The 27,742-nt window shown below is 39.0% G+C and overlaps 1 protein-coding gene across 1 annotated transcript; it reads left to right on the top strand.

Moving 5' to 3' along the window:
* cpxm2 (carboxypeptidase X (M14 family), member 2) lies at positions 1-27,246 on the top strand. The gene is made up of 14 exons (XM_014332780.2): positions 1-584; positions 3,148-3,249; positions 7,580-7,689; positions 10,165-10,304; positions 14,528-14,612; positions 15,888-16,038; positions 16,331-16,419; positions 18,932-19,055; positions 19,231-19,427; positions 21,099-21,278; positions 21,992-22,289; positions 22,549-22,688; positions 23,018-23,117; positions 26,391-27,246. Exons 1-14 carry the CDS (start codon positions 302-304, stop codon positions 26,645-26,647), a joined length of 2,256 nt encoding a protein of 751 aa, XP_014188266.1. The 5' UTR covers positions 1-301; the 3' UTR covers positions 26,648-27,246.
* Positions 27,247-27,742: the final 496 nt, after the last annotated feature.

The raw sequence follows: 27,742 nt of genomic DNA, 5'->3' as shown, positions 1-27,742 counted from the left end.
CTCTACCATGCCTCGTGGCATCCTAAACAGAACTGTATTGTCTGTCTTCCTGCCTCTTCCCTTTCTGCTTCCTCATCTCCTGCTCTCTGTTCCTCCCTCCCTCGCTGCATTTTTCTCAGGCAGAGGCGTCCATGGACCCTCTGGCTCCCAGCTTTCGTCAGTGACTAGGAGTGCTTTGAAAACTTTGTGAACTCTTCCTGTTGGAGTGGGAAGGGAGAGAAAGGCGAGCAGTTGATGGCAGCAGCAGCAGGCTCCTCTGGAGACAGCATCAGGACTCTCAACTGGAGGTAATCCCCAGAAAATGATAAGAAAACACCTCAGGCTCTTAACCCCCCTGGCCCTGCTGGGACTCCTTGTGGGGTTGGCAGACCTTAGCCACGGCTCTGTCGGTGAGGATGAGGATTACTACATGCAGGGGCTGCTGATAAGAGAACAATACAACCAGGTCCAGGTGTTGGAGAAGCAAAATTCCTTTATACCCGATGGTGAGGAAGACCCAAAGGAGCATTCTGCCAAGAAGACTGGCAAGGCGAAGTCAGACAGCAGTAAGAAGACAGATAAAACCCCAGCAGATGCAAAAACGGGTAAAAACACTGCTGTGACTTAGAGAGCAACTTAAGCAACTTTTAAAGAAAAACAATATCAGTGAGTTTTTATCAGTTTTTTGTGTATTGCTGTACATTTTCTTTTAGAAATCCTCTACAAAAGCATGATCATTAGCAATCAATGAGCATTAGTGATCTTTAAGATTGGATAACAGACATTTCTAACAGTATCTTGTGCTGCTGCAACCTCTTTTTCTGTTAAATCCATAGGAAAGGTAAACTTATGAGATAGTGTTGAGACAGGTTTCAGTTTTTAAAACAATCATTCTAGCATTTTATTTTTCATAGTCAATATTATTTGGAATTAAATAACATCACAAACGTCATATTATTTGGCATTTTGCATCATTGGGTGCTTGCTGTGTGGAAAAAGGGAAACATCACTCATAATCACCTTTTCTCAGAGTCACCAGAGTCAGCCGACGCTCATGCTAATCGATGAATAGAGATGAAAAATTTGGAGGCATCGTATTCAACCCTGATGTGCTCACTGACTCATAAAAATAATGATCTCATGATGTAGTCGTCCTCCTCACTACTCAGTATGCATACAGACCCATGTTTCTGTTTGGCTGCAGCACAACAGCAGGATTTAAAGCTTCATGCATGGTTGAGATTAGGATTGCACTGTGTGGTGGTGTGCAGTGCACATGTGAAACTTGTGCTATCCCAAAAAGTAACAAGCACCAGCAGTGCGGTCTTCCTGTAGTCCATGTTGAAATGGACAGCTTGAATCTCATTCTCAAAGAGTTTCTGCTCATGCAGGAGCAGGTTTGTAGGTGTGTTTGAAATGCTGCCAGGTGATTGGGAGACAGTAACAGGCTGTGAGGGTTTGTGTTGGTTGGTGGCTGATGGCGTAGTGCAGCTGTGTAGAAAGTGACCTCATGTTTCAGGCATCTGACTTCACGTGTCTCAGCAGAGATACCTGCTGCAGGTGAGACTGGAGGAGGAAGGTGTTAACAGTGATACAGAAGCTGCTTCTTCCCTACAATTACAGTTTTTATCGAATTAAATGCATCTTAATCACTTTAGTGTCTTCCAGATAAAGTTATTTACAGTATCTGTGTTGGTGAAGTGGCACTGTCACCTCAGAGCCTCAGGGCCTGGGGCCTGTCTGCGAGTGATCCTCATGTTCTCTCTGTGCCTCTTTGGGTACTTAGGCTTCCTCCTGCAGTCTGTTCACAAGCTTGCTGTTTTTTTTTGCTGATTCCAAATTGAAAGTAGGTGTGAATAGATGTCTCAGCGTTAGTCGCGTGGCAGTCTGGTTGACCTGCTAAGCACGTACCCCGCCTCTTACCCAATGACAGCAGGGATAGGCTCCAGCCCAGATGCAAACCTGAATTGGATAAGCCAAAGAAAATGTATAGATGCAAGTGTTGTATTTAAAGCTGCACTTTTAAACGGTTTTCTTTTTAAATATGAATTGTACCTAATATTAACTATCTACATCTTTCTGCAGACAAAATAGACATCGAGCTACAGAACAAAAAAAGCTGTACGTTACCCTTTTCTAACAGGAATGCACAGAAACTAGCTGGTGAACAAAGCTAGTGTAAGAGCATTAGTTAGAGGTGCGCCAGCAGAAAACTCGATTGTTTCCTTGCATGTTATATATGTTGTATTTCCAGCTTTCACGACTGCACTGAAGTGTCAAAAAAAATAAAAAGAATTAGTCATGAATTGTGATTTGCTTTCAACTGAAAACCACAATGACAATCAATATTTTACTTTACCTTAAGAGTCTTAAAGAGAGAAGAAGAATGGAAGTTTCTTAACATCTTAGTATCAGTGTAGGGAACAGTTTAAATGTGGAGAGTGAGCATTTTTTATTGATGATTGTTGCGTGGAAGAACCCATCCCTTCACTGCTTCTCGTAAGTAGGATCTCTGGAATTCATTTAATGGAGTTTAATGTCATATTTCTACTGTACTATGATTAATTAAATGTCATGTGTAGTGCTGGTATTTCACCAGTGTCTCAACAACCATATGCTGGTGCTTTCTTAATCGGTTTTGCTGAAGCACATGTGGAGCTCAGAGCGCTGCGGAGTTGAACCTGTCCCCAGAAAGAGATGCAGATAAAGACTTACAGATGTGAGAAGAGCTGTTGTCATGTGGAGCCCATCCCAAACTTCAGTCAAATAAAAAGCATTTTCAGTACCTTTAATGTTAACTCACTGCCCCATACCCTGCTGCATGTACTGGGTGTATTTATGATGTATTTGAACCTTGATTTCCTGATTATTTAATATGAGAACTTCAAGAAAAGTGCAAATTAAAATGCATTATTTATCTAACGTGAGAGGCAGACAGACATGAACTGAATGTAGGGAGCACAAGAGTTAAATGTTTTCAGATTCTGTGCCCAGAAATAATTTTTTGGTTCAGTCCCCATTCCTGAATCCATTACCATTTTCTCCTTTGTCATCACTTTTCCTATCAAATTCTGCATTGACATCAGTGGATCAGCAATTTAAAATGTGATTCAGCCTTTTATAATTTTCTTTTCTTTTCCCTTTTTAACATTTCAATTCCTTCCTTAGTCAAATCCCCCAACAAAAAGGCAGAGAAAACCAAGAAGACTGCAGTGAAAAACCCAAACAGCGTCTCAGAAGGAGAACAACAATACAACCCGATAAAAAAGGGTGAGTAAAAAAGCCAAATGGGCAAATCAAAGTTGACACTCACTTGTTATGGGAAATTCATGATCTCATAAAAAATCATCTATACTGCACTGTGCAAGGATCATTTCTATGGTGGGAAAAAAGATACAAGCTCTCTCAGAGATGACAAATCTTTTGGGTAGAGTAAGTGTTTTCAGAAACCATATTTTCCCTGAGAGGAAAGGTTTGGCAGTATAAGATGATGCTCTCAGAACTGGAGTCTAGCCGCAGAGGCACTGATGTCTTCTTTGCCTATGAAGCATTGTGTTTGGTTTCCATGGATCACAGTATATTTGTATATAAACTAAAACCAGGATGCCCCAGTTGTGTTTTTGGCACGTCAACTTGCTCCACTCAAAGTGTGATTCAGTGCAAAGTGTGTGGTTTAACCTCACAATTTCCACAACTCATAATGTACTAATATTGCCATTATTTGACTTATTTACACAGGATAAGACCTTTCTTTTAATGCAGGAAGCTCTATTTATTAATACTGGGAAATTAAGAGTGACTGGGGCCAACTGCAAATTTATGTGTTTATGTTGAAGCTATGCAAACAAGACAGGGAGAAAGGTTGCCATTTTTAATTTGGCATTCATGCAGCAGAGCAGAAAGTTGGATACTATTTCATGATGGAAAATAGGAACTCTATGCCGACATGCCTGGCATGCCTTGAACTGTCAAGATGTGGTGCAGACTTAAAAAATCAAGACTTAAACTTCAATCTGGTTTTTGAATATGTTTCAGCAGCTTCTGGTAGCAGCTAATTTATCAGAGGCAGGAATTCAGGGCTTATACTTTCTATAGATCAAGACCTCCAATACTCAGAACTTGTTACACCTCTGAAATGTTAATTATTTGGCTGTTGTCAAAAGTCAAGGAGAACATGAGTATCTGCCACATGCACATACCAAAACAAATGAGAGTTTTTGGTCATCTGAGACCAAAAGGGATTTTCAAGGTTTCATTCAGCAGATGTTTCAACAGCTCATTCATTATTCACGTCGGATGTAACAGAAATCAGCTGAAACAAATATTTCAACTAGGATTTGTCACATGTACTCTGTAAAGCTGCAGATGCTGGCTTTGATAAAAACCCCATTCTTCTTTCTGCTCGGCTGATGAAAAGTGAAAAGAAAATGTATTAAGGGTTGTAGGGAGGCTTACTTCTGGCACACTGAGTTGTTAAATAATTTTTCTATTACGGCGAAACAATGTCGCTTTTGTAAGGGGAATAAATAGTAAGTATTGTGTCATTTAAAAATGAGTTACAGTCTTGGGAAATGTCGAGAAATTCAACACACTGGCGGGTGCCAAAGTTGACTTCTTAGCGCTGGATGCAGTACTTACTGATGGTGAAGTGATCATATGGGCTTTGTAACTCAAGGGATGGTGATTCTATTTACTTAGTTTAAAAAACTAAATAAAGTTTACTGGAAACAGTTGAAGTTGTTGCCCAAGTGTTCAAAGTGTTTCCTCAAAGTGTATCTAATAAATAAAGGGCTGACTTCTTTTAGTTTGGAAACAGTTTCAAACTCACAGCACATAAACATCCTAATATGAATAAATCATACACAGAAAATATTTCATTATTATACCACAAAATGTAAAATGAGAGCTTGTAACTGACAGAATTAGGTTTTGGCCTCAGCGATAAGTAGGCAGTTAGCCTAAATAGCAATGCCTTCAGTATCTATTTTGTCATTTTTATTACACGTTGCTTTTGAAGGCAGATGTGTGTATGTGGGGGTCCTCTTGTGAAGGATTGGATGCAGATGGTAATGATGATTTAGGACTTTGCAGGAAAGCAGACAACCATCAATTTTTTTGTTCTGCTAACCTTGATCCTTGGGCTGCTTTGTGGGCTAGGCTTGTCCCTAATATGTTGTGATCGCTGCATTCAGAAGCCCCACGGACTTACAATGTGAATCTGAGAGCATTTTAAATATAGTCACAGGGTCGCAAGTGCAGCAACACATATTTTATTACTGTATAGAGTTACTATAAATACTACGCTAGCTGGTCTTCCCAGCGGCTTTGCTTTTGGCTTGTTAATCAAATTTTACGCTTCAGTTTTACAGCAGGAATTAATTTGAGCTCGAGCTATGTTTGCTTTATGCATCAAACATAAATCAAGACATGCATGTGCAGATTCTGCATGCTGATCCTCTTTGTCTGTGGTGTCTCTCAGGGATTGTGGTTGGCAATGTTTGAAATATTTCAGTCAGGTATGCAAAGTCAGCTTCATCTTTTGGAAGAAATTTAAATCTTACTGCAGAGGTAAAAGAAGGAAAGTTCACTTGTCTTTTTTTTCAGCCTGTTACACTTCTGGTTGTTCATTTATGAAGGCCAGCCTGGCTGTGTGACAGCGACATGTGCAGCATATGCCGCATGTACAAACACTCTGGTGCCCAATCGGAAATTCTTGCTCTGAAATTCCATTGCTGTGATCCAGGGAAGTCTGCAAACAGCCTGATCTGACCTAAAGAGCTTTTGGGCAGCAGAGATTTCACACGTCAACTTTGATTTGCCCATTTGGCCCTCACTGGATGATTTCCCTTGCACTGTTAAAAGATGAGCCAATATCACCCAAGTAGTTCTGTTCAGTATACGTCACCTCAGTTTCTGCAATCACTTAAATACAGGCATCTGTCCAAATAAACTCCAAATGCTCTACAGCAGCAAACAAAAGCTCTTTTATTGACGTGCAGCTCTCAGGGACTGAGTTTTATCTGCGTGTTTTTCAGAAATCTATCTTGAGTATGGGTGCTAGGCAACCAACCCATTGCTGTAGCATCAGTTGGTGATACTGAATAACTTCTGCACTCACAGAGATAATTATCAGTTGATTATTTGATTTGATGGCTGCTAATTGTCATCACTGAAACTATCAGTATTTTATGGGATCCAGTGGATACGAGATTAGACATCTCTTTATTGGAGTTGCATTCATGTAGATTTCTAAATCTGTAATTTGGACTTAAAACCGTAAAGTTTAGGATGTAAAAAAAAACATGTTGTGTCATCTCAGTTTGTAAAGTGTGAAGCTTGTGATAATAAAAGTAACATTTTTGACACATACACTGTGAAAGTATAAAGATATTCCAGAGAGACTCAAGTGAGGAAAAGCTAAAAGAAAAAAACAAATAAGATCTGCAGTTAATTAGCATGATCTGTGCAAGCCAAGTGTATTCTGTTTACACTTTAGCATTTCTGCTTGACTTCATTCCGTATGTATGGTGGTTAAATGGGGACTTTCAGCCTGTGAAGACAGTTGCATGCTCTGGGTCTGAAAGTCAGAAAGTCTGCAAAATGATGCTACATCCAATTTGTATTATTTTACCTTCAGCTCATAGAAAGAGTTCAAAAACAAAATGACACACATGGTGGTTGTGAAGTTTATCTGAAAGGGTTGGCTCAGGTTGCATTGCAGGAAATGATCCCACAATGGAAGCCACATCTTGAAAGTTTCTTTGGCCTGATCCATATAAGAGATAAAATTTCAAGATGATGTTTTATTGTGGTTATGGTTTTATCTATTTTAATTTTAATTTCCCATAATTCTAACCCTAGCTTTACGCCAAAGAACATAAAAAACAAGTTATAGAAACATCTGTTTTCATTTTTATCTGATATTCTCATTATTTAGTGCAGGTTAATGCATGTTAAAACAATGAAAATAGACCTTTTTCCCCCCCAAATCAAGCCGTGTTCTCATTCATAACATTAAAAAGTTATCAGCAGGCTAAAAGCAGTAGCTGCTGCAATTTCCCCTTTTTTTTCTTCCTTCGGGATACTGATATCACTTTAGTCGTTTTAGCTATTTAATCATGTATTCAGGGTGTAGATTGATGACTTTGATAGGTGTGCTTTGCTAAATTATAAAAAGCAAGCGTTCAAAGCAGAGTCATTAATCACCCGTGAAGGCTGACACATTTTGGAATTCATATCAGTTTAACAATCAAAACAAAGATCACACTGTGAGACTGCTAAAGTAAATGTAGTTCATGTGAGACCCCTATGCTAAGTTTGACAAAGTCACAAAATGATCATCAACAGCTATGATAAAGGTTGAGAATTGTTCCTTTTACTAGAATGAAAGTGGTCACATAAAACTATGTGTTGTATCATTAGATCCTCTAATTTTCTTGTGAAAAGTCTAAACTGTACCTTACTGTTTACTCAAGCTATACAGATGCATTGTGTCTGACTCAGGGCATCTGCATACTCTGCAAAAAGCAACTTTCTACCACAGCTGCACATGATACATAACATTACCATCACAAGCCAATTTGTAATTCTCATTACCTAGAATGCCCTCCCATTGGACTGGAGTCATTGAAGATTGATGATTTTCAGCTTCATGCATCATCTACCAAACGCTATGGCCTTGGTGCACACAGAGGTCGCCTTAACATTCAGGTGAGACGGAAATGTAAAGTGTTGGCGTAGCAGACTTACCAGAAATGTTGGGACTCGTATTACCCTGGGCTATCTCGTCTTTCCTCGGAAGCTTTAACATTTTGTGAAGGCATTTTCTTTCCGGCTCCATATTATAAATACAAAAAAATAAGATTGAAAGATAGTATTATTTTTAATCCATATTTAAGCTGCACGCAACGATGTGAGCTGTGATAACTTGGCTTTTCCCTTGTAAGATTGAATGACATTATCCTCTTGTTTCAGCTCACTGAATATTTTAATACCCCAAAGCTAACTAAGCAGTGAAAGTAATAAGGTTACCATCAAACTAGGGGCACATCCCCAAACCTAATAAAAAATAACTGGCATCTGGGAGAAGAGAAGTGTTTCCTGTTAGTGCAAGCTTGGCTTTGAGTGCATTAGCCTGCATGCAGTGTGCAGCTAGCCTAACATTCTGCAAGCTCCACCGCCCCAAATCTATCTGCACAATTAATGACACGCACAAATACACTTAATCCACTCAAGACGACATTAAATGGCAAACGACAAAACAAAGGATTTGTTGTGTATGTGTATGTGTGTGTGCGCGTGCGTGTGTAAGCGCAGACATGATAGAAAGACAGATGGTGTCAAGAGAATAAGGAGGACCACAAAAAGCAGATGTCTGTTGACTCAGGCCTGTGCTCAGTGTTATATGTTGTTTAGATGAAAGATACTAAAAGAGCTGGGATTCATTTAACTATACACAAAACACTACTATAAGATAACTATATATAACCCTAACCCCTAACTATAGTTTGAAAGACATGCATTAGAAGGAAAATCTATGGAGGAACAAAATTGAAAGAAAGCAAAACCAGGAAAAGTAAGCCCTATATAAATTTTGTATCAGTAATACATGTAATGTTTCAAAACGGAGTCTCCATCTGGTAGCAGAACATACTGTATAAAGTGATGTGCCATCTTTCTTTTATTCCACTAAATAGTTCATGAAAAGGTCTCACTGTCTGCACCTGGACAAGACACGTGATACGGGAGTCAATATTTTTTTCTGTAGCCAGCGCATTTCATCTTTCATTAAAATATCTCGAGACGCCCTTCTAACTGGCTGACAAACAGAACATAAAAGAGACTACAAATGTCATCTATGAACCAGGTGTTTAATTCAAATAAGCCAAATATTCTTATGGCTCGAATACTGTGCAAAACTCTTGAGTCCCTCTATATTTCATTATGTTATTCTAGTAAAATGCACCAAAACATGCAAAGATAAATAGAAGTGAAAACAGAGCTTCATTGGTACAAACATACTATTTCATATAGGCCAAGCTGTGATATCTTTGGCACTTTTTGCTGCTTTGACGAAAGAAATTAGTGTTTAGTAACAAAGTGCCTAAAAATACAATTTAAAATTGGTTCTTTCCTAAGTTGTCTGTTATGTGTAGACACAACACTGGTTCATGCCTGAGTTAGGTGTCTTTTTAATTCTTTAGTAATTTGTCAGTCAGTGTTAACTGCCTTAGCAAACAAGAACAAAAAATATTTCCTGAAAATGTCAGGGTCAAGGAAAATGTTGGTTGAAAGAAAGCCTGGAGAACTATAATGAACACAACTTAAAAAACTGCAACAAAGTCTCACTCTGTGGAAGGAAAATATAAAGAAATGAGGAGTGACTCAAGACATTTTTGCACACTAATATAAATTAAAGAAGCATATAAAGACATTCACATGTCTGTTGGATTTCATAAGTTAATGTATCTTCCCTTTCCTTGCCTAACCCTTTGTAACTGGAATTAGGATCAGCTGTTGAATTTATATTATGGCCTTTAACATCCTAATCTTTCTGATTAAAGCATGTGAAAGTCATAGTAAGGAGGAAATGACTCCATGCCCTTAACATCTGTAGTGAAGTATCTCATTCTAATGTTTAAATTTAGATGAGAAAAATAAACAGTCAAGCCTGTAAGCATGCAATATGAAAAAAGTGTTCGTACTCTGAGCCAGTGTGTTGACTGGTACAGCACAGGCTTTACAGAGTAGCATTTGATCCCTTATAATCAGTGCAACATTTTCAGCTATTGCACCAGGTTCGTACATCATACTAAAAGAGTTACACAAAAACAGAAATGGTGGGATTTGGAAAGAGTTGCAGGAGAGGAAGGACAGTTTTCAACACTGAGCCCTGTTTTATAGACGTGCTCGTTCCTATAACTCTGCTTCACTGGCTCTGTTTTTTTCTCTTGTTCGCTCTTTTTTATGTGACAGAAAAAAAGAGTAGGCTTGTACGTAAATTTATAGTTAATACACCTTATTTCAGAAGATATTCTTCACACTTCACTGTCTCCATTATAAAACACTTCAATAGTAAGTTTTAATTAGAATTTTATAAAAGAAAAAATGTTCCCAGTCAGTGTGTTGGACCAGATTCAGACTGTAAGCGCACGTGGAATTAAATTGGCTTTTTCTGACCTGCAGGCTGGCCTTTATGAAGATGACCTCTATGATGGGGCCTGGTGTGCTGGGAGAGATGACACTCTACAGTGGTTTGAGGTGGATGCCAGGAGGCTGACAAAGTTCACTGGGGTCATCACACAAGGCAGGAGCTCCCTCTGGTCGTGAGTAGGAACCCAGCAGACATGTATGGAGAGTTGCAGATGGTTGCACAGTGAGGATCTAGATTGTTCTTGTCCATGAAACATAACAGGATAAATATGGGGGATGGATTTTATGCAGGGTATTGGAGCCTGGTTTGATATATTTGTGAAAAAAATTCTAAAGAAAATCTGCAAGGAGATTCATAACTGAATATCAAGCGCAGTGTTATGTAATGTTTATGAATGTAGGCAATCTTTGCATTAACCACTTACCTTGATTAAGTCCTTTTTTATGTTTTATACAACAGGGAGATAAAATCAAGACTGAAAACATTATCATGCAACCATTTACCTGAACTTTGAATAGAGAAACTTGAATAATTTTCCATTAAGAGTAAATATTGAGAATCCTTTTGCTTTGCAGATGTTGTTTCTCTGCTCTTATGCAGTTGTTGTTCAGTACAGTATGACATTATACTGTTTCAGTATGAATCTGTAAATCTCGCATGGCAGAGTCACAGATTTAGCTTTGCCACTAATGGAGCAGCACCCTTAACGTTGCTAATACAAACTCAAGCACAGTAAATGGTCATAAAACAGTTTACATATTGCACGAGTTTCAAAATGACTCTCCGTAATAAAACTGAACGTAGACAGACATAACCATTCCGAAATTCTTGGATTTTCCCTTGAACCCATCTGGAAAATTTAACTCCACGAACATAAACAAAACAAGCTTTTCAATCTTGTCTACATGGCACCGAACCTTCACTGGTGTTTGGCCTTTTCATGAGGCTTTTCTGATCCCCTCACAGTGGGATTAAGGATTTATGAATATGACTGATTGGAGTGCAGCCTGATTCTTTCATTACTCTTAAAAGGTCACCACGTTTTTAGAAATAACACATCAGAGGAGAGAGACTGTACAGCCTTATGGACTTGTTGAACACAGTCAGATGTAGAGGGAAAAAGAGATGCAACAAGTAGGCATTATTATTTAAAAATGCTTTTAGAAAGAGTGTGCAGCTATATGTAAAACAAAAACTGCAGCACCATAATGGCTCGGTGGAGTCTTATGTACTTAATTATAAATATCTCCCACCTCCCACTGCTACATCTGAACAACAAGTGTGCCAGGTCTTCTTTGAGTATCCACACATGCATTTACTCTTAAATTTAGAAACCACCTACAAGTCACTATTGCTTCAATTACTGTGCCGCAGTGTATACTGTTTTTAAAGCCATTTTAAAATCAAATCAGGGTGTTTTCCACAGCACAGAGCAGGAAACAAACACTTCACTGTGGGTAAGTCACCCTAGGTGGAGTGAAAGTTATCTAGGTTTGTATCAACTGATTTATGAAACTGCCGCAGCTTTGTTTCAGTCATTTTGTGTGTAAGCATGTGTGTAAGCATGGTAAAAAACATTTCAAACACATTCCACAACACCTTGTCAGCTTCATTTTTCGTTATACAAAACTGCAACTATACATGTTAGTACATCAAAAGAGCTTTTCCGCTACCAGAGACCCACAAATGTGAAAAAACTATATTTAAACTAGATTTGATTGCATCCCATGTAGCCAAAAAGGTAACAAAATGGGCCAACATTAGACTGAATGATACTATATGTGTTCTACCTTTTCAATCTGGTCAATTTATTACTTACAAACCGACAGCCTTTGTAAAGAAAGCACACACTCTGTCAATTCCAAGGTTTTATATATCAGGACATAACCAAAAATCGTCTGGTACTGTAGCAGCTTCTGAAGTTTTTAAAATGACATAAACATAAATAAACAAATTTCATCATGTCAATATTTGAACAAAAATGAAGCCACAAAACAGAAGCAGTGCTCTGAAAAACTACGCACATGCCATGATTTACCAGCTTCTAGGACCACTTTTAGCTGCGTATGTCGAAGTAACTGTTCTGTATCAGTCTGTCACATCATGGAGGCGTTTTAGTCCATTCTTCTTTACAACATTGCTCTATTTTATTAGGGTTTGCAGGTGGTCGTTTACACACAGCTCTCTTAAGGTCACACTACAGCATGTCAGTCAGGTTGAGGTCTAGACTTCTCTTCTGGTTTAGTCATTCTGTTGTAGATTTGTTGCTGTGCTTGGGATCATTGACTTTTTCATGATACAATTGTGGCCAAGCTTTAGCTATTGGACAGATGGGCTCACATTTGCCTCCAGAATACTTGGTGTACGGGGGAGTTCATGTTTGACTCAATGACTGAGAATTTCCAGGGTTCTGTGGCTGCAAAACAAACCCAAAACAAACCCAGCTCCGTGCTTCACAGCTGGTATGAGGTGTTTGTGCTGATATGCTGTGTGGTTTTCGCCAAATGTGGCACTGTGCATTATGACCAGTCTCCACTTTGGTCTGGTCTGTCCAAAGTACATTGTTCCAGAAATCTTGTGGTTTGTTCACATGCAACTTTTTAAACCTAAGTCATGCTGCTGATGTCTTTTTAGAGAGAGGAGGTGTTCTCCCACCAGTCTTTTCAAACAAGCCATACTCATTCAAACTTTTTCTAATTGTACTGTCATAATCTTTAACTTTTAACATCCTAAACAAGACTTGCAGAGTCTGAGATGTTGTTTTGAGACTTTTTGTTTTTAAAAAGATCTTTGAGCATTGCGTGGTCTGATCTTGGGGTGAATTTGTTGGGACATTCAGTCCCAAGAAGATTGGCAAATGTTTTCCACTTGTGAATAATATTTTTAACTGCAGTATGGTGGACTTCACGTTATGTGGAAATGCCCTTATAAGCCCTTCCGGACTGATGGACAGCAATACTTATCTATTAAGCCTAAAAGCCTTAAATAAATTGTTAGAATAAGTGTTAAAGCAATTTTGACAACAAGAAAGTGGAAAACTGGAGGGAACTGAGGACCACATTTGCATTTAAGCGAGAAGGTCAGCAGATTTTCCCCTGCCATCTACCTTTCTCAACTTCCCTCAACAATGTTATTTGAACACTTCAGACCTTTGTACTTATTAAGTGGACTGGGTGGCACAGACTTTGTAGAAAACTGCTATGTAGTCAGAGAGCAAGGTGAGAGACTTTACCAAGTTGTGTTTGTAATTTCCCTTCAATGCTGGTGCAACCTAATGGCACAGAAGACACAGATGCCCGAGACAGAATTTCTCTGCAATTAGCTCTGTAGGGTATGTAACTGTCTGCAGTGCCAGCTCAGGGGCTTCCTTCTATAACAGTGCTTTAATTAACAGAGCTGGGAATTCTTACCAGGCTAGACCAGCTCAGCACTGATGTCTTTATCCAGAAGCATAGGAGGCACAAGGGAGTTACTGCCAACCTACATACTGCAGACTTTGGTTAGAGGTCTGTCTGGTGTTATGGGACATTAAGCCATCTGTGAGTTCTTTATATAGGCATACTTAAAAGGCATTGTACTGAGTGATGTCTCACCTGTCTGTGTTCAACATAAAGTACCTCTAAAGGACATGGCTGGTATATTTGCACACTTCATTAATTACTTCTCCTCTGTTCTCATATTTATTAAATTCCTCTTTTTTATTTTTTACACTTCTTTCCGTTTAGTTTATTTTAGTTTGTGTAAAAATATGTATAACTGAGTTTTTTCAGTTCACCATTTATTTTTCAGTATGTTTATGTTTAATTGCACGAGTCTGCCTATGTAACAGTCAACATGGTGAGTTTCAAATGTGCAACATAGCCCACCAACATCTCCCTAAAGAAAAATTGTGTCTTTACTGGAAGTAATGGCCCCGATTGTTCTATGATAATGCCGTCGAGGCCTGGTTTTAAAAGTTCGTATGGTGTAACTCTAGGAAGGATTGATGCATATTGTCCTCAGTCTTACAGATTTGATGCTCACTGTGATGGATTAAACAGCGTGAGCAAGTTACAAGAGTGCACTAATAGATTTTAGTCTTTAAGGAGATTAATAGAGCTCAAGTGATGCCTGGAAAAGCCTGGAAAATAGATTAAAATGACTAAAAGACAGAAGGTTTTCAGAGCACAGAGCCCATCTAAATAAGATAACTTCTTAAGCCTGATATTATAATTGAGTGTTTCCCACTAGACCCCCAGTGAATCTGGCACACTGCTTGGTCTAGGCCTGAATGCTCCTTTTATTCAACATGATTAATACTCTACAAAAAATCTTGATTTCATAGTTGCAGTGCAGTTTTCTAATTCACTGCCTCAAATGACATTTCTCCCTTATTCTTCCTATAATTTTTAACAGGAGTGATTGGGTCACCTCGTACAAGGTCATGTTTAGCAATGACAGCCATACCTGGATAACACTGAACAATGGCTCAGAAGACTTGGTGAGTAACAATCTAGACATTTATAGTGCTTTATCCACCCCTCATTTCTTTATATTTTGCTTACAAGGAGCCAGACTTTCTTCTGAGGTTTTTCAGGCTTTTCTGAATTTCTATTTTGCATCTGGCCTTTCAGCTGATACATCTGCTTTTTATTAGAAATGGGCTCAGTGGAAGAGTTTCTGTGAATAAGTCGTTCTTAAAGAAGGGAAACGGGGATAAAAGGCTGAGGTATTTCTAATTACACAAAAACAGGACTGAAAATCAGTGGCAACGGGTCTTCTGGAGTGACAAATCCAATTTGTGGTCAGGAGAGAGCTACAACAGTGAGTGTCTACTCCATCTATAAAAGACAATGGAGACTTGCTTAGAGCTGTATCTCAGTCAGCTATATTGGCGATCTTCAAATTTCACGGAATTATGATTCATTAGCTTAGATTTCGATCCAACATGCAATACCATGTGGACAGCATCTGAATGGCAACAGCTTTGTTTTTCAGCACAACAATGATGCCAAACACACTTTTTTTTAAAAAGGCTACAGAGCAATTACACAGAGAGATTTAGACGCCTGGTTATTTCTTAGCTTAGCTGCAGTGCAATAGAAAAACAGTGCGGATGCTGAAGCAGATAGGAACTTCATCCTGGCTCATTGTCAGAGATGGATCTTTCTCCCCACTTAACACTTCTGCAGTTTATGTAACTGAATAGACAGAAACCAAATACAGCTGAAAGAAAGAAAGCAAGAAAGAAAAAAGGAAAGATTAATAATCTCTTCTGCACATGCAAATCGGATCAAGTTAATATTTTTGTGGAAAATCATATCCTCATTGCTCCCTCTGTGGTTCACATCCCAGTTAATTAAATTTTGGTGTAACTGTGCACTCCCTTGGCTGGTGATGTCATCAGTGTGGGAGATAATATCCCTATGGTAATTTAATGTCTGCTACAAGCCTCCCTCTCACCCACCTTTTGAGCCAAATGCCAAACTGTTCTGTTGGTCTTTCAAAATGCCAAAAGGTGCGGATGACAGCTCCAACCGTGGGTGTTAAAATTTACAATAAACTCCCAGTGGTATCAAAGTCTCATGACATTGTACAGGTGCATTTATGTGTGTTTTTATATTTTTTGTTGGTCTTTGCAGGTTCTAACTGTACAACCTCTTTTTTTCTTTTAATAAGTATTTATATTTATAATATTTGAGTTGGGGTTTTTTAAATATTTTTTAAAGCCTCTTTAGCATTTATTTTATGTAAGTCTATCTTTTTGTCTCAGTAGATATTCAAGGGCAACAGGGAAAAAGAGATCCCAGTCCGGAACATCTTCCCAGAATCTGTGGTCAGTCGATACATTCGAATTAACCCTCGCTCTTGGTTTACCAGGGGCAGCATCTGTATGCGAGTGGAGATCCTTGGTTGTCCTATGCCAGGTGACGGGTTTGTATGGACAAAGCAGATACAATTAGTCCTTAATTTTGCTTGCAGGGCAGATTTTGCTTTTATGCATTTACTTTTGCTTTTCCCAGTTAAAGGTTTTCTATCTGCAGAGATTATCCACAGTAATCACGACACTGTTGGTGCAAAAGACAGGACAAGACTAGAAAGAAAACGCTTTCATTTTGCACAGGCTAAACCTAAACTGAAACCAAGAGAGCAAATTTTAAATCGTTCTGAAGCTTTTTAATCTTTAAAAACCAGTAACTGTATGTCTTCTGATTCCAGATCCAAATAATTATTATCACAGACGCAATGAAGTCATAACAACAGATGACTTGGACTTCAGACATCACAGCTACAAAGAAATGAGGCAGGTGAGTTACAGTAAGCAGACCAGTAGTAAAAAAAGAGAAAAGACTCAACCTATTTCTTATTCAGACCAGAGCGTGAAGCAATAAAAATGGCGTATAACTTCGAGCCAACACTAGACAAGTTGCGTCCTTTGCAAGAACAAAGTGTGTAACAAAGTGTAACAAATGAAGCGAACAGTGCCAGCCACATAAAAATTCATAAAGCATCTCTGCTTGTGACATTACTTATTCATATAGTTGTCAAGAGCAGAAGCCTAGTTTGTACTGAGAAGGAGGACAGCTGTATTTGTCACTGCGTACACTCTGCCAGGGTGACTGTGAATTGTAATTGTCTCTAATGTAGCAGTTCTATGTGTCAAACAGGTGCTCTGAACTGCTCTTTAACACACTCAGACTGCTATGTATGAGTCTTTAGAAAGCTGCTGTGAGTGCCTGAAATTATATTATAGAAATATCAAAGTTTCTGCTTTTCTTTGCTTTCTTTTCTTTTAAAGCTAACGTGTCTCACACAGGGAGTTCAAGCACCAATAGGCCTCCATAAAGAAAGGAATGGCTATTTTTAAAACTCCTTTTGTAGGGCTCTTGCACCCTTGGCATTTTGCTTCTTCTTGTATGTACCATATCTCCCCTTCATCTGTTGCTGTTTAAATACTGCTGTGCCAGAACTTTAAATTGGAAATAGCCCTTTGCGGCTTCCCGAATAAAGCACGTGTCCAATGAAGGGAATGAAAAAGATATCCGTTATGATGCTCAAGGACTGTCCTTTGTGTAAACCACGGCTGATTATAATACAGCGCCCTTGGGATTACTGATATTGCCAAACACAGACAGTGAAAAGACATTATAAATGGTGAGGAAAGAGCACTTTTCACACTCTAAATTAATATCGCCCGAGAACGCGGTGGCAGAGATGCTTCTCTTTAATAACAGCATTAGCGTAAGTAGAAAGTTTAAGCATGTAGCATGCGCTGTGTTCTGTTTTATTATGTTTCCGTAAGAATAAATTACAGAGAAGTGGGCAAAAGATTCCTTCTTCTAAGGCAGATTGTCCCCCAGTGATCATGGTAAATAACAGCCCAGGTTTATTTATCAAGGGCATGCTGTGCTTTATTGAGCTGAGACTTAGGATCCTATATTTCTATCAATAAAAAGCAGACGTTTGTTTAATGATTTACATGAGAAGTTACGTTAAACACAGACTTGATTTAAACCCCATGACCGGCTAATAACTTCTGCTGCAGCTGAAAGAGCTAGCACACACAAACGTCTGACATTACTGGGGTTTCTTTACTTAACAGCTAGTTAGTCTTTCTCCAACTGCACATTTTCTTTGTGTCACCACTCTTACAAAGAGGAGTATACAATAATTGTTTCTATTTTAATCTGCCTCTGTGGGGGACATTCAATGGGCCTTTCTTGCAGGCTTCATAATTGCCTTGACTGCTGCTGCAAAGCCCCTCACACTGGCTGCAGTGTTATCAAATAAGGGCTTTAACACAGCACTGGAGAATGTGTTTCTGTAGTGTCATTTATTTTTATATTTTCACTTTAAGGATATGTGCACATGTTCTTACAACTAAGCAAGGCCATTATTATTATTATTATTATTATTATGATAGATAGATAGATAGATAGATAGATAGATAGATAGATAGATAGATAGATAGATAGATAGATAGATAGATAGATAGATAGATAGATAGATAGATAGATTGAATTAGTGCTCTTGAACAAGTTGTTAGCAATAAACCTCAAACTAATCACAATTGCTCCAAAGGGCACTAATAACACAAACAAGGTAGAGAGGCCCAGTTCAGTGAATTAGCTAAGGTGACCTCTTGTTTTGACCTCACATTGTTTATGTTAATGAGAGTGTGGGGAGTGAGTTGGAGGGCGGGGTGGGTTGCTTTTAACCATGTAAAGCACTTTGTGCTACATTTTTTTTTATGAAAAGTGCTTTATAAATAAAGATTAATTGATTGATTGATTGATGATATACAACATAATCCATGCAACTCAAAACAAGCTTTATCTGTTTCCTCAGACAAATGTGAAGAAGCAGACAAATTTGTGACCAAACCCACTCGTCACCATTTTCTGATTAAAAAATGTGAAACTTTAAACTAGTGCATATGGTGAGCCTAACAGTTTGCTCATTATCTTGAAAACAGCAGTTGTCAAAACAATCTCAACTCAAGGTCGATTTGCTCGCTTGTTGGGCAGCTTTCAGAAGATGATAGCTGTTGTCTTGTCATGAAATGACTGATGTGCCGTGATTTTCTGTCCCTCTGAGCACTTCTGTGACTTTGAAAATTTTGTATCTCCGCTGTAAATACCACAAAAATTCCACCTAGCTGTTTAAATAAATGTATTTTTTGATCTCTTGTACCTCTGAAAGTAGTTTTTCGGAGCCCCAAAAATAATGTGAGTTCTGCAGTAGATATTAGCTCTCACATTTAGGTCAGATTTTATATAGAGTATCAGTAGCTAATGCCTCATTATTTGCTTTCCACAGCTTATGAAGGTGGTTAATGAAATGTGTCCCAACATAACCCGGATCTATAACATAGGAAAAAGTCAGAGTGGCCTCAAATTGTATGCGATCGAGATCTCTGACAATCCGGGAGAACATGAAGTTGGTGAGTAGTTAAGTAAGTGGATTATGATTGCTGAATATAATGCAGAAAAAAAGGAACATCAAAGACACACAGTGTTCCTAAGAGTTATTTTCTTTCTACAGTTGTAGTGATGGCTCTATAAATTTCCATCTGTTCTCTCTCTCCATCTCTCCCTTAATGTGAAACTGTTGATTAGGCGAACCAGAGTTTCGTTACACGGCAGGATTGCATGGTAATGAGGTGTTGGGACGAGAACTGCTCCTCCTGCTGATGCAGTTCATGTGCCTGGAGTACCTATCTGGCAACCAGCGGATACGTCACCTGGTGGAAGAGACTAGAATCCATCTACTGCCATCTGTCAACCCTGATGGGTACGAGAAAGCCTTTGAAGTGGTAGGTCTGCAAGACAGCCATTTGTGACCTCCTACCACGATCTGGCCTCTGGTGAAAGCAGCATCTCTCTGCTTGGTCTCCTCCTAATAAAAGTGCATGTGGTGCTGGAAAATTAGTTTGAATGATGTACAGAAAATGAACAATGTGAGTGCATACTGTAACACACTTTTCACAAAAGCTAACAACCAGTTTCAGGGTCATGTTTTACTTCAGTACATGCAAAGTTAAAGGAGATGAAGCTACTGAACCCTGTGACGCTTATATAAAGGCAGCAGGCAAGCCAGTTTTTAAAAAGTTCTTGTTTTCCTGACTGATTAAAGTGTTTAAAGTTTTTTTTTTTTTAAGAAGAAGCTACTTTTGGTAGCTCACTTATTCACCAGGGGTTGGCACAGCAGGTAGCTGTGTATGTTTGATTTGACAGATTTTTTTTACGCCAGCTGCCCTTTCTGATGCAATCCCAAAGGGATTTGTGTCTCCTCCCAGGAAAACAAGGGAACTTTAGCTTGTTAGGTGAATGACTACTACACTGTGGAGCCATGGATTAAAGCTTTTTATGGTATTTATATAAAGCCAAATTGCAACAACAGTTGCAAAAGCCCTACGATTACTTACAATTACTTACATTACAATTATTTCTTTGTTTCCTGTAAAAATTAGACTTTTTACCCCCTTATTCTAGTGTACCTACCTTTAGGTATTTGTAGATAAATATAATTACATTATAATTTCAAATAAAATATGTTGACATGGCATTTAATTATAGAGGATTATGCCCTTAGTTGTGGGCTGTATTATAAAGTTTTAGTGCTTTTTTCATACTTGACTTTTTAAAAATAGTTTCTTGGATCACAGTTTCTTTTGTTCAGTGTATAAAAGTCTTGTGTAACATGAAAACTGCTGCATTCATTTAAACTAAATGCTCAGCTCTGCATCTCAACTTAGCATTTGGTCCTGTGGCTCTACATACCCTTTAAGTTTGAGTTGGCTCCTGCTAGCCCCAAGTCTCATCAAACCATAGCCAATTAGTTTCAGCAAACACTATCAGTGTCCACTCCCAAACAAGCAATGATCAAAAAGAAAGATGTAACAAATAGGTTAACCAAGCTCGGAACACAGATTAAAAATTTAGGCTTTATATTGTCAAATAAAAATGAGTTGCCATGGCACTCGACAGCCACCAGTTCTGATCAGATATTTTGGCAAACAAGACCACTAACTTTGATTTTGATGGGTTTAAAGCTGCATGGATCATCAGTCAAATAAAAGCATGGCGACTTTGCCCCAAAATGCTGTTTTGGCATGCAAGAAGGTAGGGAGGGACAGATATCTTCCATAAATTTCTATTAAGGATGCTTTAAACTGTGTTGCAGTGATAAAAAAAACAAAACACTTAAAGCAGCTTTAAGCCCTTTTTGCTTTCAGGTGATGACCTTCCACTCGACAGCATGTTGTTTGTTTGGCAAACTGTGTGGATGGACCACAGGATTTTTTGATCAGTCTCTGCAACCCCTGCCCCTCCTGTGCCTGGCTTGATACCTCTGCTAAGCCTCTTAATGATAACTCCACACTTCCCACCTCCGCCGCTGACAGAATTCCATCTGTGATCATAGATTTGTGTTCCCACTGTCTTTGAATTTTCCAAATATTGTGGTTTTCTTTTGTTTTACGCAGGGCTCCGAGCTCATCGGCTGGTCTCTGGGTCGATGGAGCAACGATGGAATCGACATTCACCATAACTTTCCTGATCTTAACGCTATTCTGTGGGCAGTTGAGGCAAAGAAGTGGGCTCCTCGTAAAATGTTCAACCACCATATTGCCATCCCAGATTGGTACCAGTCCACAAATGCCTCAGTAAGTCAGTAAATCTTCCCCGTCATAGTCTGTCTTTTAAATTGTGATTGCCATTTGGTTTCCAGTGACTTTTCCCTCAGGTGACAAATTCTGACACTGTATTTTTGTCTTGGACTCCCTAGAAGCGTAACAAACAAATTTCATAGAGAAGATTATCAGTCTTTTGAAAAGGGTAAACATTTCACGGGGGCATATCAGTGCTGTCTATTTTGGGAGAAGCGGATGCATTCGCTGTTTGACGACAAAGGGGCTGTGAGCTAAAATATACCCAGCAATCTATTTAAAGCTCATCCTCACGAGTGTTTTGACGTTGGTGAGAGCCCCGAGTGAGTCATACAAAGCCTCCAGAATAGCTGCTGCAGCTGTAGAGCTGGGATCCCCATCTGTGCTCACAAAGCTGTGAAAACTATCCTTGCCTGCATGGCTAACTGGTTCAGCCTGTGCTTGGAGATAAAAGGGGTTACGTGAGCCTGAACAGCAGGGGCAATTTTATCAATTTCCTGCCTCTTGATGAATATTTGTCCACTTTTTAAAGTGGATTTTACTAAAATTCTACTGCAGTATTTTAACATTTAAATATTGTTATTACTCCCTCTTGACAGCACATTGCAGCAAATTGTTTTCAGCATGAGTGAGTTTATTTAGTGACTGTGCCGAGACGATTGCATGAAGTACATTATCATTCCCTTTCCTGTATCCCCTCCCGCCTGTAGGTTGCCTTGGAGACACGAGCTCTGATAGCATGGATGGAGAAGATGCCCTTCGTTCTGGGTGGTAACCTCCAGGGTGGGGAGCTTGTGGTGACCTTCCCATATGACAGAACTCGCTCCCAAGGGGTGGTCAGGGAGCAAACCTCGACACCAGATGACCACATCTTCCGCTGGCTGGCCTTCTCCTACGCGTCCACCCACCGTCTGATGACTGATGCCAACCGACGGGTCTGCCACACACAAGATTTTGCCAAGGAGGATGGCACCATCAACGGCGCATCCTGGCACACTGCAGCCGGCAGTTAGTGTCCATATCTGGAGGGTGGATTTCTCTGCTCAGCTCTGAGCCTTTGAGCTGTAGCTTTTTGTTAGCATATATCTGCATATTTGGAAAACTTCTGCTTTCAGAGCTTCTAGGTTTTAGCCAAAGCATTATGTAATAATTCACAGACAAACAAATAATAATGAAAGGCTTTTTTAAGCCCACTTTTAATTTCACAGATCTGGCCAGTAAGTGAACTAAATCCTGACCGGCTTCTGCTGTCTCTTTTTCTTGGCAGGTATGAATGATTTCAGCTATCTGCACACAAATTGCTTTGAGCTGTCAATGTATGTGGGTTGTGACAAATTTCCTCATGAGAGTGACCTGCCTGAGGAGTGGGAGAACAATCGCGAGTCTCTTCTTGTATTCATGGAGCAGGTACAGAGGCAAAGGAGCCCCTAAATTTCACACATGTACATAAAAAACTTAACAAATAACCAATAAAGGCACTTAAACATGAGTGTTTTAAATATTTTAGAGCTTTTTTTTATAATGTACATGGTTTTAATTTACTAATGTTATATCAATACCATAACTGTTTTATACTAAATTAATGCTGTTGTCAAATATAGGTTTAGCTAGCTGTTATTTGAATATCAGTGCTACATGAGGAGGAACTATATTATAGAATCCTTAACTGTCAACATACGGTACACTTCACATCATTAAATCACACACGATGACATGTGCCATGCTTCCATGTACAGGTGCACCGTGGGATCAAAGGTGTAGTCAAGGACCACCAAGGTCGTGGAATAGCTAATGCCATCATCTCTGTGGAGGGCATCAACCATGACATTCGTACAGGTATCATGCTGCTTTTACCTGATTCTTATTACTGTGACAGTGCGGTCTATCCTCTGTATGTGTGTAAACATGGAAAAATATTGTCCTTGTGACTGGTGCTGCAAAGTTGCCTGTGTTTATTTTTTATTTGTCTGCCACTGTATATGTGTGTGCTTGACATCTAAATGAAAGGCCATTTCTTAGTTTTAGTTTTTTGAGATCCCCATTAGCTCATGCAATAGCAGTAGCTACTAACTGTTGATCTCTGTTTGTACTCTGAGTCATTAACGGTTAATGGTTTGAGCTAGTAACCCTGTACAAAGTAAATATATTTACAAGAAACCCCCCCCCCTTCCAATTGTCTGGACCTGGGTAGCTGTCAGCGTCTGTTTTGCAGCAGCGTTTTTGCATTCATCTGAAATTTTTTGCGAGTAAGCTCAGATTTTGCAATCAAAGCAGAAGAAGCTGCCTCGGGGCGCTCTGACTCAACTGTCTCCACAGTCCAGCTTATTCCTCAGAAATGAATCATTCTTGCAACGAGTTGGTATTTCGGTATAAGACAGGATAAAAGACACAAACAAAAGCAGGTTATGTATTTTAGCGGAGCTCTGACTCAATTCACAGTCATAGCCTGTGCTGCCGAGGCCTCCTGCTCCGAATTTAACAATCAAGTGTGAGTCCTCAAGGCAATCTATTCTGATGCCTAAAAAATGCAGCAGTTTTGTACTTAGAGCATGAAATCAAATGTTCAAAAGGACATTGGCCATTATTATTCCTGGAACTAAGTTTAAGTCAGCGCTTCCTCTTAGGATTCTCGCTATTCTCAGCTGCAGAGAGGAAAGATGTGAGGGTATTTACTTTGATGACTGTACCTTTTCAGCTGCTTTGAATTTCCTTTGGAACTTTATGGACCTTTAGAAAAAGGCGTTTGCAAGGCGGTTTCTCTCTTATCAAGATGAAACAGCTGTAGTCACCAAGAAGACATGACAGAAAGCTTTGGTACTGCTGATACACTGATATCCAATAGATAATGGAAATACGCTCTAGTTCCATTGCATTTTTCATGCAGTGACTTCAGAAAACAATTCAGTTCTCTTCTTCCATCTAGTAATATGAGCATGGATGCTGTTGTGTAACTATTTGGACTGACAGCAGCAGAACCAGACCTGCCTTCATATTTCATTTGTCTCAGTGGTTGTTCAGACGCGTCAGGTGGGTGTTTGGATGGCAGGAGGGACGCAACACTGTCGTTTTTGTGAGTGAGTCAAAGGCTGAAAATATTCCATAGGCGCACTGGTGTACTGAGGTCACGTAAAGGCAGTATTTGGCACAGAGAGACCAAGAAAATCCAACACGACAAAGCAGAGCTCCTTTTAAAAGAGCTTCTTTCTACTTTTACACAACACCTACCTCGTCAAAAGTAGAACACACAGAACTCGCCAACATTTATTTTAGGCATCAAATGAAGGCTTTTATGATGCTTGTTTTTCTGCCACTGCTTACTGGGCTGTTCAAATTCAGATTTCTAGGACAGAATTTGCATTTTGCAACTGTGGCAAAAATAGTGTGCTTTAATGTGTTTTCACAGTCCATAATATGTAAAACACTTAAGGGTGCATCACATATAGTAAAATTTCTTACTCGTGGCTGTGCCAAGACTATAGAAATCAATTTCACCATAATTTATGCTTCAGCTTTATATCATGGCCTGTATATTAAAGATGGACGTAGTCACTGGATTAGAAAAGTGAAGCCACTTGGGGGGGAAGCCTAAAGATGCAAAGGGCATTACAAAACTCTGGATCTAAAAGACTAAAATTCATTAGGTGTCAGCTTCTATGATGAACTGCTGAGTCGGTGCAGATTTTTCTCAAGCCATTAAGATGTTATTAGCTAATTTACTACTTCTGATCAATGTGCTCATCGTGCTTTTGAAAAAAAAGAAACTGGTTGGCCAACAGTATAACTGAAGGGAATAATAATTCGGCTGTATGGCAAGTATGCACAAGCAGATCAAAGTCCTGTCAACTGATAAAAAGTAACTAATTAATTGCACCATTTCCATTAAATAAAGGTGATAATTGCATGTTTTTCTCATAATTAAGTCATAATTAAGGTAAAATCAAGCAAACATTGAAGAGAACAAAGTTTTCTATAGAATCTTAAAATGGACATATGTTCCTTTTTTTTGACATATACAGTACTGTGCAAGTCTTGAGCCACCTGTCATTTCTTTATATTTTGTTTCCAAGGATAACTTTTAGGTGGTTTTTAATGGTAGTTTCCCAGGCTTTCAGAACATTTCAGAAGGTTTTTCTATGAACATGCTTTTTCACTCATTTTCCATACAGTCCTTATAGCCGACCATTTTCAGAGGAACCTGTTTTCTTCTTCTTTTCTTTTTTTTTGTTTGTTTGTTTTGCTTTTTAAAATTCTGGCTGGACTGAGACCTTTCTGTGTGATTTCTCCATGTTCTCCCCCCAAGGTTTGCTCTAGGTACTCTGGCCTCCTCCTAGAGTCCAACAACATGCAATTTGTAAGGTTAAATTAACTGGTGATTCTAAGTTGCCCATAGGTGTGAATCGTTTCCTGTGTTAGCCCTGTGATAGACTGGCAACCTGTCCAAAGTGAACCCTGCTTCTCGCCCTATGGCAGCTGGAATCGCCTCCAGTTTCCCGTAACACTTAATTGGATAAGTGGAAGAAAATTGATGGATGGATGGTGTTGCATTGTTTGTTAAGCCACCTAACACTGACCTGTGACTCATTCAAGTTTAAAAAGTTACCTAACTCAAGGGATGAACCAGTGTTGTGTCTGCACTTAAACAATTTAGCAAAGGGAAGAAAAGGAACTTGTATCTTTAGACACTTTGATACTATACCAGTCTGTCAAAAAAAACTAAAAACAAAACGTGTTGCTATTTATTTTGTTGAATATGCCAAAAAATGCCAACGATAACACGGTTTTACTGTCATGATTCGGCTGTGTGGCAGGCAGGAGAGGACCCAAACGCAAACTCACAGAGACAAAACGTAAACTCAAAACACAGCTTTAATGCTGGCATAAAGCGAAACACAAAAACAGTACTAAACTAAACTGGGAAAGCTAAACATAAAGTATACCAGGAACCACGGGGAGAATCACACACAGCATGAGGGAGACTAACATATTAATTTTGATAGCACTAAGTGCTTAGTATTTCTAAAATCTGCTCACCTCTTTACTCAGTGATAGCCATGACAGCTACAGCACTTTCCTACGAACAAAGTTAATTTTCAGTGTTTGTGTCTTCAGCTGCTGACGGTGATTACTGGCGCCTGCTGAACCCAGGGGAGTACAGAGTAACGGCGAGGGCTGAGGGATACAGCCTCCTGAGCAAGAAGTGTGAGGTGGGCTATGAGATGGGTGCCACCCGTTGCGACTTCACCATTGGCCGCACCAACATGTCACGAATTAAAGAAATAATGGAAAAATTCAAAAAGCAACCCATCAAATTGCCCATGAGGCAGCTTGCAGCCCGGGGGTCCAGAAGGAGACGTCTGGGAACATAATGACTGTATGAGGTAGCTGGAGGAAGAATTAAAAACAAACATCTGCTCTGATCAGACTGCGGTGAAGGCCAAGCCTGGGTTTGGATCTGTGTCAGATTCCTTCTGAGTGCTGTCAGTGGAATTAGTGTTTTGAGACTAAAAATGTGGATTAATTTAAACGGGGCACTCTATTTGATTTCTTGTTTGGTTAGAGCTTCTTTGCACTAACTGTCATCATCAACTTTTCTCTCATCTCAACGGGAAACATTTATGCTTTTCATTTGGTGGAAGGTCAAGTTTGTTAATAGGGCAAATCTTGTGGCATTAGCTATAACAGCATATAAGAGATTGTCATCATATTAGAGCTATTTTTTCTTTAATAAATGACTATAGAAATTTAAGCCACTGTGAGGAACTACCATGAATGTCATTATGCACATACTTAATAACTTATGTAACACAGTTATATAAACAGTTACAAAAGCTTTATTACCAACAGCTGTATAATGTTGAGTCCTTAAAAAGCTTGTGGACTTAGTGACCTTTGTTTGTCATTGATTCTGTTTTATACACTTTTCTTTTAGTTATTAAAATAAAAGCTGTGTTTTGCACAAAGTGAACTCGTTCAGCTGATTATGTTGTGTGTGAATTCAACTCAGGAAGCCAAACTGTGTAACATCTTTTTAATACAGATTTTTGCTAGTCACTATGCCTGTCACCACATGTATAAAACTTTAAGCTTCTAATAATTTGCATGAGACAGCCTGAAAAAAGTTACATATCAGAATCTGTAATTTTGGAGAGACATATCCAAAAAAAACTAGAGACAATTTCTTACATATAGAAACAGAAATTAAGAAAATGCTGTTTTTATTCAATTTTCATGCTGTGCAGACTCTACCACAAAAACAAAAATATCAATATAGTCTAATACAAATAGAACCTACTGGAGTACCCAGATGATTCTATAATTAGAAATAAGGGAAAGTAATTGGGCTAAACAGATGGATTCTTTCATTTACAAAAATATGCACATTGCCCTAGGTGGGGGGTGGGGGGTTCAGGTGACGTTTAAAACATTCAAAGAGGTATTAGAAACGCAAAAATGTAATTTTT

This window comes from Haplochromis burtoni, unplaced genomic scaffold, assembly GCF_018398535.1.
Source record: "Haplochromis burtoni strain Fernald_Lab_line unplaced genomic scaffold, NCSU_Asbu1 Contig_37, whole genome shotgun sequence".
Lineage (NCBI taxonomy): Eukaryota > Metazoa > Chordata > Actinopteri > Cichliformes > Cichlidae > Haplochromis > Haplochromis burtoni.
The sequence above is the reverse complement of the archived record's forward strand: the minus strand, read 5'-3'. Positions and strand labels throughout refer to the sequence as shown.

What these genes read in the sequence shown, in the direction of transcription:
- cpxm2 (XM_014332780.2), top strand. Translation starts at nt 302, where the DNA reads ATGATAAGAAAACACCTCAGGCTCTTAACCCCCCTGGCCCTGCTGGGA. An exon ending in GAGGTCGCCTTAACATTCAG is followed by an intron (nt 7,690 to 10,164) that starts GTGAGACGGAAA and finishes TCTGACCTGCAG; the next exon opens with GCTGGCCTTTATGAAGATGA. An exon ending in CAACCATGACATTCGTACAG is followed by an intron (nt 23,118 to 26,390) that starts GTATCATGCTGC and finishes TTGTGTCTTCAG; the next exon opens with CTGCTGACGGTGATTACTGG.